We start from the raw sequence: 14,270 nt of genomic DNA, 5'->3' as shown, positions 1-14,270 counted from the left end.
CTGAAAGAAAATCCAAGGACAGTGGTCCCCCCTTATCCGCAGGTTTGCTTTCCGTGGTTTCAGTTACTCACGGGTCAACCACGGTGTGAAAATTTTAAAAAGAAAATTCCAGAAATAAACAATTCATAAGTTTTAAATTGCGCGCCGTTCTGAGTAGCGTGATGAAATCACACACACACTTTCAGAACTGCATGTCCTATACAGGGTCACGGGGAACCGGAGCCTAACCCGGCAACACAGGGCATAAGGCCGGAGGGGGAGGGGACACACCCAGGATGGGACGCCGGTCCGTCGCAAGGCACCCCAAGCGGGATTCGAACCCCAGACCCACCGGAGAGCAGGACTGTGGTCCAACCCACCGCGCCACCGCGCCCCCTGTGATGAAATCAGTACAATAAAATATTTTTAGAGAGAGAGAGAGAGAGAGAGAGAGAGAGCACATTCCAGAAAATTCCAGAAATAAACAATTCATAAGTTTTAAATTGCGCGCCGTTCTGAGTAGCGTGATGAAATCAGTACAATAAAATATTTTTAGAGAGATGGGGAGAGAGAGAGAGCACTTTCACATAACTTTTATTACAGAATATTGTTATAATTGTTCTATTTTATTATTATTAATTGTTGTTAATCTCTTATTGTGCCTAATTTATTAATTAAACTTTATCATAAGTATGTATGTATAGGAAAAAACGTAGTATATATAGGTTTCGGTACTATCTGCGGTTTCAGGCATCTGCTGGGGGTCTTGGAACACATCCCCCGCAAATGAGGGGGTCTACTGTAGACAAGTATTCCCTTATAACTATCAAGGCCTAATACTTTTATGTACTGAATAATTGTTTTGGAACACAAACTCCTGGTGTCCTAGAATGTCCTAAAAATGGCATTTGATTTACTGCAGTTACCTTAGAACATGAAGCACTGCAGCTGTACAACTGGGTTACAAAACACAGGAGACTCTATGCAGTGGAGGCTCGTGAAAATAACGTATAAAATAACTTTGCTTTAAAGTGACAATGATGCACACATTAACAATGCCAGAAGAGGAGGTCAACATTCCCTAGACAGCTCCCACAACTGCCACTCACACATGGACATCACACAAATACACTGTTATTTGAACTGGTGGCAAAACTGGAGAGATGACAGCATCGTGGATGATGATGAAGACAGATTTAGTGCATCTTAAAATAGCCAACCGGTTTGTTCATGCAGACGGAAAGAGCAAAAGCGTTATTTTCTTTCAGAATTTTAATGACCGATTCATGCTGTGTTACGTAAGAGCTGTATCAGTGATGTGCACTAATGCATATGGATGGAAACATTTCAGAGAGCAATTAATTATGCTCGCAGATAATGATCTCTTCTAGATAATTTCAGCTGAGGCCAGTTTTTAAAATACCTGCATCGTCATCATGCGAGATTTCAAATGGTCTGACATTTGGTACATGTTATGTCAATGACAAATGTCATAGAAAACCTTAAAATGAAAATCTTATGTCTTATGATCAGCAGAGACGTCTGCAAATACATTTTCAGTCTATAATTATGCAGTCTGCCTCAGGCTTTCATTAGAAAAGATGTAGTGTACAGTTTCAGAAATGTTATAGAAACAGGATATAAGGAGAACTAATGAAGAATTAGTATTTTTTCATCCAAATGCTGAGATCCTGTATCCTCTATGTATCCTCATCCCTATGTCTCTCTTAGCAAAGAGATCTGTCATGGTTGGGAATATGTATTGCATATCCTTGGCGTTCCATGGAGTCCAGGTTCAGATCCAGGGTCCTACAAGGTCTCACCACCAACTCAAGAGGGCAGGCATGTTGCACAGTACTTCCCACCTTGTAAAATAGTAGAGTGCAGCCACTAATACCCGAATGATGAGTATTGCATTGGTTTTTGACTTACCATCTTCCCAGTTTCATACGGAACTAAACTTTCGTGACAGAGGGAAACAGAATTTCTAGAAAGAGTGTGGATCGTTCTTAAGTGCACATGTAACAGAGGTGTGCGATGCAGGCACTCTTCCTGTTATTAATCCACATACCACATTTTCTAAGTCCACCAACTCTCCCATTGTGCCTTTACATTCTGTGGTTGCTGCTTCTAAAAGTTTTTTGGTAAAAATATGTGGAAAATCCTCTCTGGATGCATCTGAATGTTCTTTCGCTTTCGGAGTGACATTTGTTAAATTAGTCTTTTGTACAAAAGCCACAATGCACTCAATAGGGCCCATACTCTAAGCTGTATAATTAGGGCTTGGAAAGATTTTTTGAGAGGCAAATATTAGACCAAAGGGCTGTATATTTCCAACTGTCAATCAAATGCAAGGTATACAAATTCACACTAATCTTTCAATTAATTTTCCCTTCTGTCCAAAGGCACCTCAGTGGGGGGGGGGCTCAGCAACTTTGCTTGATGTCAGCCAAGATGACACGTAAAGTCAGAGTACAACCACTATCTAATGCTTCTAACTACTGGACAAGATACTGGCTTTCAAGAGAGAAAACGGGAAGGAAGTGCACTGAAAAACATGCAATGGAACAGAATAGCAGCTCACACTCTTGCTAAGAATACATTTCAAACCCTTCTACAAACACTTTACATACATTTATAATTAATTCACATCTGCATGAATCATATGAATGGTCCATAATATAATAACTACCTACAAAGAGGCACCAATCTATACAGAAGAGTCATGTAACACACTAACTCACACTTTATGGGAAATTTAAAATGATCGACTCACCTAAGCCTCATGTCTTTGGACTGTGAGACCACAGTCTCTGAAACACAGGGAGAATTTGGATACTGCACAAACAGACAGTTTTAAACCCACATCTCAACACATAACACTGCACTTGGGAGGTACCAGTGCTCCCCGCTGCACCACCCTTAAGCTCCAGTCCATATAGACTTATTTAGAATATTACTATACTTATATAGGTCATATTTTACTTGCTGTTAATATGACACTGGTTTTGCAGTATATGTTCACGTAGTGATCCAATGAACACTATTTCCTGTAGAACTGCATGACGACATCTGTGAAGTGTAGCATACAGTGATCTCTCGAGAGCGCAGGCCTATCTTTAAACATCTTACATCCATAAATATCAACCTGTTCTCTCATCACACGCAGTTTTGTGTTCCTGTGACGGCTTAAATTTATAACTCTATTGCAACAAAGAGAATCTTCCTTGAGCAGAGGCTGGAAACCAGAGCAGTCTATAAATAATGCATTGGAAGCAAAAGGTTTTCATAGAAATATACTGCTATTCTGTTTTTTAAAGAGTTGTGGCCTGTAGCAGCTTGTGCTGGGCAGTAACAAGCCGAGGCTCAAGGGAGAGGGCGACTGGCTTCAGTGATGACATACATCCGCGTAAATACGACTTAACTGTTCCCCCGAGGGGTAGTTTTAGCCGTACCCTACGTGACTTTCAAATGCCATTAGAAAAAGCAGTTTTTTACTGTTATGTATCCACTCCGAAATCAGGAACCAGCACGGTGGTTTTTGAGCAACCTGTTGCCGTGGAAACAATTTATCAGATACAGGCTTTCGAGAGAGTGCTGTAAAGCTATTATCAGTCATTGTGCTCTGAAAATCACAGCGAGGTAGCCAACTAGGTCTTGGAAAGGTCCACCGGTTTTACCAGGTCAAAGTATAGCAATGTGGATTACATAAAAATGAACACATCACAGCACTGATTGCATGCTGCCAATGAACACCAAAAATAAGCTCTACTTACACTGTTAAAAAATGGCCTGAGATCCTGATACCGGTGGGCACATGACCAGTTAGTGATCCCACACATGGAAAAAATGTAAAAATGTGTAAAAGACTTTATTCAAAATGTTTTCTGTTTATGCCATGGACAAGAGGTATAAAGGAAATTCAGTTTCAAGCTTTTTCTACCAAACAAAAAACAAGTGCACCTAAAGCACCTAAATTAAAGACCAAAATTAGGCACCCCCTACAAGGATCTAAAAAGTCTAAGTTTTCCCATGTGTAGAAATTAATTGTAGAGGTATTGTCAACTTGGTGCTTCATGGTTACAATGTATATTGTTCTACTCATTGGTTGTTTTTCCTGTCAATAGCCCTTTTTATGAGACCTATCATCGGACACCTCTGGTCCTCTGAGTGTTTCACTTCACCTTAAACTAATCGGCACTCGGTTCAGTTCGAGGATCTCTTTATTAATGGGTGGCACGATGGCACAGTGAGTAGTGCTGCTATCTCACACTGCTGGGTTGATGTGAGGGGACATGGGTTTGATCCCTGCTCAGTCTGGGTGGAGTCTGCATGTTTCCTCCCACACTCCACAGACATGCTGTTCAGGTTCACCTGTAGTGTGTGTCAGAGAGAGAGAGAGTGTGTGTGTGTTCCACTGATGTATGGATGAGTGACCCAGTGTAAGTAGTGTATCTAGCAATGTAAGTCACCGCGGTGAATACGGTGTGTTTGCTCATAACACTACATAGAGCTCATTGGAAGTGGCTTTGGAGAAAAGCGTCTGATAAGTAAATGTCATGAATTTAACCCTCTCAGTAACAATTTACAAGATTCTCGCATGCGCATCCGCCTCCCTGGACAAAATAAACACATTAGTCATTTTACGAGCTGTTTCGGCTTGTCCGATAACGAGCTCCAGTTCCGGTGTTGAATCCACCTCAGACGAAGCCCATCGTGTGGACGGGGAGGGGTGCTTTTCAGTGCTTTACACCAAGGGTGGGCAGTTCTGCTTGTAATGTGCTGCTCTCACCTGGGACCGAAAAAGCTGCAGCGCTGTGTCGACTGCTTTCGCTGAAACTCCCTTACAACACCGTAATTCAGCTCTTTCTATTTAAAAGGCCATTTTTGACACAAAAAAGTGTCTCCTTCCAGTGTTGGTTTCTTCTTTTATGTAATCATTTTTTTTTTTAGATGAGATGTAGTTTACAAGAAAGTGAATGATACATTGGAGACATACTGAAAACTCAGAAAAAAAACAGATTTGTTGTGTAAAATGTTACTCAGGCCTTAGTGTTGTCTTGTGTGCACAGAGGAAATGTGAATTATAGATTATTTCAGTACATTATCCTGTACTTAGTACTAACAACACTGGGGTTTTTTTTAATTGCCTTTGCTGATGTAGTTCATCAAGATGCACACAATATGACTTTTTTTTTTCCTTTTACCTGCCTCAGAAAAGGACACACACACCAGGTGGCGTAGTGTTTAGCGCTTGTAACTGAAGAACTCTGGTTCAAACACACAAAGCCCACCTTCTTAGTGCTGACTGAAGGCCCTAGGTAGGTACTTACCCTAAATTGCTCCAGTGAAAATTTAACGAAGCTGGATGAGTAGATAAAAAACGACTGAAAAGTCGCGTTGGATAAAACCACGAACGAACTCAACAAACGGCTGACAGAAGAGAGAGACGAGCACATCCTATTAATCTCACCCCGTTATCAAAGGAAATGCGCCCGCGCGCGCGCGCGCGCACGCACGCACACACACAGCGTTGACTGCATACGCTAACGAAACGAGAAGCGTCGCACTTCCTCCTCGCGTCAGGGACTGTACCTGCGAGCGAGAGAGCGAGCGCGCGCACAGAGACTGCGGGCGCTCGCGCGCAGTGCGACGTCACGCGTTCAGCCCCGAAGTCATCTGCCACATCATCTCGCGCTTTGCTCGCGGAACCCGCCGGGCGAAAGGAAAGGGGAAAGCGGCTCCGGCGGCATCCGAGCGAGCGAGGAGAGGAGCCACAGAGCAGCTGTGTGTTGCTGACTGTGTGCGTTAGACAGCGGGAGTCGCTCTCCGGGCATTCCTTCCTCCCTCGGAGGACAAAAAGAGGAGGAAGACGAGACTCCGTCTCCGCGCCAAAATGCTGCAGTCGCTGACGAGCAACTCGTGCGTGCGCCTCATCCAGAGCAACCGCTCCACCTGGTACTTCCTGTTCCTCGTGCTCGGCTACGTGCTCTACCTGGTCTTCGGCGCCGTGGTCTTCTCCTCGGTGGAGCTGCCCTACGAGGACCTGCTGCGCCAGGAGCTGCGCGCCGTCAAGCGCCAGTTCCTGCAGGACAACGAGTGCCTGTCGGAGGAGCGCCTCGAGGAGTTCCTGGCGCGCGCGCTCGAGGCCAGCAACTACGGCGTGTCCGTGCTGAACAACGCGTCGGCCAACTGGAATTGGGACTTCACCTCGGCGCTCTTCTTCGCCAGCACCGTGCTGTCCACCACGGGTGAGCCTCGCGAGCCGCGATCGGATCGCGCCGCGTGCTTCTCTTGTTCTTCTTCTTCTTCTTCTTGACGTGGTGCCGTGGCCCTCCTTTCATCATCCCGCTCTGTGTTACCATGGCAACAGCCTGACACGCACGCAAATCGTTCCTCTCTTCCGCGGTGGCCCACTTACATAGCCGAGTGTTTTTATCACTGGAGGAAAGGGGTCTTGAGCCAGTGTGCTACTGCAGTGGCGGTGAGCCGGGCTCGAACTAACCCAACAGCGACAGCCTTCGCCGTGCACTGCGAGCATCCGGCCTTCCGCTTCCCTCTCTAGCGTTTCCTTCGGCGCCCCCTATCCTATGCTCGTAGCCTCCATCGCACACGTCTTCGAGGGCCTCAGTTTTGGAAATGAACCCCCCTCCAGCCATGTGTTTGTTGGTTTTGTGCAGGAGATGCCAAAAACTGTTGTACCACCGCACAAAAGGCTATGCACAGTTGACACTGAGTTGCACCCAAGTTGGCTCCACGTTGGGTTCACGCACATTTTTGCCCTTCAGTCAAAGACACATAAGTGGAGCACTTAATATTCTCAAAGGACCTCTATAATAAGACAGAGATACACAAGTAATGTCATGTCAGCAAATGGTATCTTAAAAGATTCTCCAGTCAAGGGATCAGTGGAATCCCAGTTAGTCTAAAAGAACGTAAAACTTAACAGCAACACGTTAGCTGCAAATGAGACGTACGGCCCTGCAAAGCCGCGTGTTGACTTAATTGTATTTTCTTTACAAATGCTTTATGTCAGCACGTGCATACTATTGTCGCAGAGGATGATGTGATTTTTTTTATTTTTTTTGGTAGTGATGTGCACCGCCTTTGATGACACTGTCATCATCTTTCTGATTTCATGTACTCAGTCTGATAGATTTCACCCCCCCCCCCAACTATTTAATTTTAGCACAGGAGAAAAATTCTGCTCGAGTTTAATTTATGTGGATTTATTTGTTAAGGGGGGCGTTGGCTTCGATCAGACCGGGTGAAACGTGGTACGGGATTTAGGCCTTGAGTTCGGCATCAGTCAGATATGCTGTAAATCAGCCGCTCTCTAGAAGCCACTAGTTTCCGGTGTCGTCAAGAGAAAAGGCAAGAGATTTGTCCTCCAGACCAGTGTCCTTTCCTGCGATGGTCAGGTGGTGTAAATGTGCCAACGGAGACCTGGAAATAGACCACAAACCGAATCCATAAAAACTCTAAAGTCAACACACACAAAAATGTACTCTGGTTCCTCTTGAAGTCCTGCCTGCCAGGTGCCCTGGGTCTTTCACTTATGTAAATAAGTGATCGTTGCGATTGAGGATCTCGCTTAGAAATGCCCTCTAAGGTCTGTTCTCATTAGAAAAGGATTGTTAGAAATTCTTGACATTTTGAAGCTTGACGTGACATATTCCTACTTACGCAGCAACAGACACGATGTGGGAAAATGTGGGCGGCTTTCGAGTCTGGCTGAACGGTAAAGGTCAGCAGCGCCTGTCACTTATAAAAGTCGCATTGCCCTGAAGATATTGCTTCAGTAGGTGCTGTACACACACATAAATTACACAAAGTAAACATAGTAAGTTATGTCACATATGATGACAGGGTCTGTCTAGCAAATGGCTAGTAGACGACTTCTTTAACCCAAAGAATGCATGAATAATGATGGACTGGTATGAAACATGATTGTAACAAAGTGCTTTATGGCCTTTGGTTTTCGGTGAAACCGCAGAGCTGTGCATCATACAGTCCTCGATGGCTGACTCAAGGAGGTCTTTGTTTCAGCTAGGCAGGGGACCACCAGACTCATTCTACTGTGTGCTCACTGTAATTGGCCTTCTGATTTAGATTAAAATCTATGTATGGTCAGTATAACAATGATCTTCAGTTCTGACCTTCTAAACTTGTTAATTTTATTTCTAATGAATGGGGTCCAGCACAGAAAGGACCATTCTGAGCTTCCTGGTTCTATGCACAATGAATGAAAAGCAAACTAAAATCATGTATCGACTATATTTTTGTGTATGTGGTTTCAGGGTATGGCCACACGGCACCGCTGTCAGACGGGGGCAAGGCATTCTGCATTGTGTACTCTGTCATTGGCATCCCCTTCACCCTGCTCTTCCTCACGGCTGTGGTGCAGAGGATCATGGTCTTCAGCACAAGACGGCCCGTCATGTATGTGCACACGCGCTGGGGCCTCTCCAAGCCCCTGGTGGCAGCCATCCACGCTGCCCTCTTGGCTGTTGTCATAACATCCTGCTTCTTCCTAATCCCTGCTGCCATCTTCTCTGCCCTGGAGGGTGACTGGAATTTCCTGGAGTCCTTCTACTTCTGCTTCATCTCCCTCAGCACCATCGGGCTTGGTGACTATGTCCCCGGGGAGGGCTACAACCAAAAGTTTCGTGAGCTCTACAAAGTGGGCATCACTGGTGAGTACGGAGGGTTAGAGGGCTGGATATGTTGGTGACCATTGCGTTTGGAGACTCTTCTCTGTTCAAGATCACATTCTTTTATTGTTTAATCTGAAGGGTTAAAGCAGTGAACAATGAGTATGTTTAATCTTTGGAATGCACAGAGGCAGAATTAGGTATTTTAAGCATTCCCCATAATTTTCTTTACAGAGATTTCTTGTGTGTGGGTTCAACTATGGGACTGTAGGGTGGCACACTGGGGAGAACTGGTACCTGACAATGTCTAGATTGTGGCTTTGGCTGTGGTTTCAAATTCAGCTCAGTTTTTGTGGAGTTTGAATGTTCTCCACATGCTGTGTGGGTTTAATGCGGGTGCTCTGGTTTCTTCCCACAGTCAAAAGACATTTTTTGAGTGAACTGGGTGGTACTCCTTGCCCTTTGTCTGTAAAAGTGATTTTTTTTTTTGTGTGTGTGTTGGCAGCCTATTCCCCAGGAGGGCTGGAAGGCATAAGAAGAAGAAGGGGTGTGTGTGTGTGTATGTGTGTGTGCGCGCTCTGCGATGGACTGACATCCCAGCCAGGGAATACGCTTTCTCATGCCTTCATGTGCTTCTGGAATAGGCTCCAGACACCACAATCCAGCACTGGAGAAGTGGTAACTTATTACTAATGGACAGATGGCTTAAGGTGAAGTATAAACTGGCAAATTTATTCCCCCGAGTCCACCGGAGTAACTCATGGGACAATAGCAGTTGCCTTCTTCACCTTTCGGTCACAAGATGGCTTTTAACAACAATGCATTGCGCAGGATCGTGTGTTAAGCCCATAACAGGAGGTCTGCAGAATTCTGGGACAATGTACAGAGGTTTTGTATGGTGGGATAGCAGTCTCCTTTATGCATCACATTACATCAAAAATCTGCATATAGGTCATATTCCAGGAGTGGCCTTGCTCACTCACTTCCTCTTTTTTTCTGACATTGAATTGTGAAGTTGGTCCCTTCGGCTGTGCACGTGACAAAAAATATGCAAAAGCAAGAGGCTCAACGGTGTTCTTCTCCAGGCACCTATCTCCAGGGACCAGTAGACAGGGCAGAGTCTCTTTTTTTCTCTGCTATAGTAGTTGCTCAGTCTTCAAGGAATACATTCATATTCATAATATGTGGCTCCTTAGCTCGCTTTCAGTTTTTCCCATTAATGACAATGCAGATTTTCAGGTTAAGTACCTTAACTCAAAGGTGCCACAGCAGGGCCTGTGCTACGAGATGAACCAGCCACCTTCACTTTACAATTCCCAGTCTCCATATTGGGAAAATACAAGGAAGGAGCACGATCATGCTTTTAAGTCAGCATTTACATCTTTTCTCTGTCTCAGCCCTGGATACTTTCAGTCTAAGAGTGTTGGATTGAAGTCTGTCCTAGTGCTGAATTCATGAGATGTGGGCCTGAGTCTGATCCTTTGGCATGTGTTGTTTAGAGGAGGCGGTGTTGTCCCATCCAGAACATCCATGCTGCCTCTCTTATTGTAAGGAGGAGTTTTTTTTTATTTTTAAAAAATTAAATTTATTTCAGTAGTCATAGAATTGAATGAAAATTTTGCTTTCAACAAAAAGCCTGCCTACACTGAGGCCCATGGTACTGAGGACACGTGTGGGCTGCTTTCCTTTTGCTCCTCTTTCCAGTTCATTCCATACAGGTATTGTCCAGGTGTACCCAGATGTGCTCAAACCTTTTCTCTAGTTAATACTAATATTGAATATGTAGTATTACTATAATTAGTATAGATGAGAACTGTCATAATGGAAGTTCCGCATCTTTTTCTCCTATTATTCCTCCTTGCTGTGTTTTTACCTCTTTACTATGTTTTTGGAATTGCTGGTATATGCAAAAACAAGGCATTTTAATGTGGAACAATGTTTTTGCCTTTCCTTCCTCCTCCTTGCTTAGTTTACCTGATCCTGGGTTTGATTGCCATGCTTGTGGTCCTGGAGACCTTCTGTGAGCTGCAGCAGCTGAAGCAGCTGAGGAAGATGTTCTACCTGAAGAAGGAGAAACCCCAGGACCGGCTGAACATCCTGGATCATGACCACCTGTCGTTCACGTCGGTAGCCGACCACTCCTCCACGCTCCGCGAGGACAAGACGGAGCCCTTTGTGGATGTTCCGGTCCTTTCTTCCCCAGCAGGGGATGACCCCATGATCAGATAAGGGAAGAGTCTGGGAGCTCGGTGTGTGCTGTGGGCAGTGACTTTCAGGTGGGACCTGGAGGTCAGGTCCCAAAGAAGGCTTAGAAGCAAAATGTTGAGTTCCATTGCATTTTTTTTCCCAGTTGTTATCATACTCTAGCATTTTTTTTAATTTGTTGTCATTAACTATGTTACTGTATGTGATAATACAAAATATATAATGGAATGATGCTAGGTTTTTTTTTTTTTTTTTTTTCTTCTTTTCTTTTCAACTGTCTGTACACTAACTTGTAGCTCTAGGTGGTGCCTGTACCTGTTTAACTAGAGATGGTCTAGATGGCCACTGGCCAAATGACTGAAGAACAAACAGATGACATGTAGAGTCAAACCCATAGACTGTCCAGCACAGGACTTGCCTGCGAATACATACTGTTAGAAGTTAAAGAATTTCGTAAGTAGAAAAGTGCATGGATTTAAACACATCATCTTACTTTCAAGTCAGGTTCAAGTACAAATCATCTAGTTAACAGCAGTGAATATAAAGCAACTAGTTGTTTGATCTAATGTCTCAACAGTATAGCTTAATGTTTTTGTGAAGGATAAATGCTGTATAAGCTGCACAGGTTTTTTTTTTTTTTTTTTTTAAATCATTATACTGATATGTCTTTGAACCATAAGAAGGGAACTGTGTTTTGAACATAAGGCTTAGGGGCTGGCCCCTTACTTTACAATGTATTGTACAGAGTAGTTTACAGAGTGTTGCTGTAAATGTATCTCAATGAGATACAGGATCTGCATACATTTTAGGAAATTACAGTTGAATGTTGGAGGACAGCAGCTGATGGGGATCGGGAGAATTGCCTTCAGTCTGAATTTATAAGTTTACGCTTCTGCCGACATGATGGATTGCTTTGATCCCACTCCTACAAACAAAAGCAGGGAATTATTCCAGTAAGTATACTATCAATATTGCATCCTGAGTGGAACGACAAGGTACTGAAATGTAAAAGAAATTGAGTTTTACAATTTCCCTTGCATCTCTTGTACTGTTTAGTTATAGATCCCTGCTGCTTGCACTATGTGGGGCAAGTGTCTAGTTAAAGACGAGACAAATCTAAAGAGCCTGAAGATTATGTAGGCTCTCTGGACCCTTGTTAGATCCACAGAAGCTTTTTCAAACTTTCTTTTAAGCAAATGCTGAAGAGTAGCTCATTCACTGTTTTTCCACAATGTCCAATGTGAGGCAAGCAGGAACAGTTTGGGCCAGTAAATCTCAAAATCACGTATGTCTGCATGCAACGCCTCCTCATAAATTGGCATCCATGATGGATGCGGGGCTCGAGATTCTGCAAAAAACAAGGCGTCGTGGTTCGATTCTACTTCGGATCGAGCACGATCTGAGGTATCTGTCCCTGCTTTGTTCCTTTCCTTTGTTTGCAAGCTCCAGATTAGCATGGCAGTTAAATGACCATGGGATCATCCATGCTGCTAATGTACCATTAAGGCAAAATTATTTATTATAGTCCTAGAAACAGTTTAACAGCCTTGTGTGGCAAAACAAGTCCAATTTATCAAATCATAAACTGATTTAGAACATTTTTCTTTTAACATCATCAAATCAAGATTTGTTTCAAATTTGACAGCATAACCTCCTGTATTCCGGGTGCAAAAAAGAGGGAAATGTTGGGTATTTCATTGACAGGTTTGCAGGTTTTTGGTTATTCTTCATGAGACTTGGACAAAACCGCTCCTGCTGGTTCAATGCGTGGTTTCGAAGACTGACACAATATCCCATCCTGGCTCAGACTTTACTCTTATGCCTTTGTGTCATGTAAGATTGTGTTCAAGGCCTGTAACCGTAAGTATTTTGTGGATAGGTGCACTTGTTAGGTGAGTCAACAGTGTAGCTGTATTTTAATGATGTAACTGCTATTTGATGTCATTCTATAATGCTGTTAGGATATTATTTATTTAACTGTGGGCAAGTACAGCCCATTTCTCCTGGGGAACTTGAGTCTCTCGTACTGTGACCTATTTATTGTCGAAATGGAGGGAACTTGAGCACAGCATGTCATCCGCCACACACCGGTGATTGTCTGCTTCCACGCATGTTGCGGCGTGGTGTGTGCATGCCCGGTTTGGCCTGTGGAACGGGAACTCGTGTGTGCAGAACAGCAGAAGGGAAAAGGCCCTCTTCATTCTTAACACTTTTGTTTCTGCAGCCCACGTAGAAAACGGGCGCAAACGCAAGGGCCTGTAAAGTGACGCAACGCATGGATGCCGCTGTTTGACGCACTTATGCACAGTCTGCAACTGACGTGCACCTACTTGTTTAACTAGCAAGTGTATGATCTAATTGGCACAATGACCTGGCGTTGTCAGGCTGCACTGGGAAGCAGTACTAGAATAGTACAGAGAGAGTCTGTAAACAAGGCATCTGTGTTAAATATCTCAATGTAAACTTGGCAAATTAATGCATTTCAAACTATCGTGTCGTGTCTTTGAAATAAAGAGTCGTTTTGTTACAACCAGCTGCTGTTGTGTGAGTTTTTGTAAGTACGGTAGATAGATCAGCCGCTCAAGTTTCTTGCTAGAGCAACGCTTTTCGACTCATGGTGAGGGTCCTCTATCCGACTTTGGAAAGTTCTGTGTTCCAGACGGGCACTGAATCATCTTATGTGAAGTGCATCGACTCCTAGGCTTTCAAACTGTCAAGTTGCAAATTTTGTAAGATAAACATTTTCCAGTTTATACTTTTTTAATAGCATTCTCTACACTTGCCTCTTTTCTAAAATTTGCTTGTTGAGGAGCAAGAGTAAGCTGCTTTCGCAAGCCAAGCTTATGGAGAGCAGAAAACTGAACCCTAATCAGCAATCAACATTGAACAAGAGAGTGTTACAGTAGTTAGTAATCAGTAAATAATCAGCCTTAGAAAGTACTGTTATTTATTGTAGCTACATCTGATATTGCTTCAAAACTTACCCGGAAATAAAATTGTACTGAAAGGGATTTTTGAGTTATGAACAAAGCAAACTACAAACAGACTTCTGGCACCAATTGTAACTGTAAATTGTAATTGTAAATTATGGATCCGGTCTACTGTCTTGACCAAACTCTAAGTCCTTTTCTTCAGTGTTTCCTGTATAAAGAGAGCTGTGAAACCTGCTGGGCTTGGCCTCCGGCACTGAAGGTGAATTTCCCTGCACTCCTACGCCTAGCTACTAAAAGCAGTAAGAAGTGTCATGTACTGTGTTATGTTAATTCTCATTCCACTGACTTCCTGTGAGTCTGGTCCCTGTAAAGCGTTGTGAATGGCCTCACTCTTTATGTGGTTTTATGTAAGATATTAATTTTGAATGCACCGTTTCTGGTCAGCCGCGTGGCGGCAGCGAGGACCGTTGCCCGTGGCGGGTTGAGGCAGCTGGCGCGG

General features: G+C 43.8%; 2 protein-coding genes across 4 annotated transcripts in view; one reads left to right on the top strand and one right to left on the bottom strand.

Annotated features, from left to right (window-relative positions):
* The window catches only part of map3k4 (mitogen-activated protein kinase kinase kinase 4), a 51,700-nt gene extending 46,206 nt beyond the window's left edge, over window positions 1-5,494 (bottom strand). For all 3 annotated transcript variants that reach the window (XM_018766210.2, XM_018766213.2, XM_018766211.2), the window contains exon 1: window positions 5,313-5,494. The gene's annotated coding sequence lies outside the window, so the exon portion shown is untranslated. The remainder of the gene's footprint in view (window positions 1-5,312) is intronic.
* A 52-nt stretch (window positions 5,495-5,546) lies between these two features.
* kcnk1b (potassium channel, subfamily K, member 1b) lies at window positions 5,547-13,386 on the top strand. Its single transcript, XM_018766221.2, has 3 exons — window positions 5,547-6,230; window positions 8,280-8,675; window positions 10,603-13,386. Exons 1-3 carry the CDS (start codon window positions 5,876-5,878, stop codon window positions 10,860-10,862), a joined length of 1,011 nt encoding a protein of 336 aa, XP_018621737.1. The 5' UTR covers window positions 5,547-5,875; the 3' UTR covers window positions 10,863-13,386.
* Window positions 13,387-14,270: the final 884 nt, after the last annotated feature.

The sequence above is a fragment of the Scleropages formosus genome, chromosome 8 (genome assembly GCF_900964775.1).
Source record: "Scleropages formosus chromosome 8, fSclFor1.1, whole genome shotgun sequence".
In the NCBI taxonomy this organism is placed as follows: Eukaryota; Metazoa; Chordata; class Actinopteri; order Osteoglossiformes; family Osteoglossidae; genus Scleropages; species Scleropages formosus.
The sequence above is the reverse complement of the archived record's forward strand: the minus strand, read 5'-3'. Positions and strand labels throughout refer to the sequence as shown.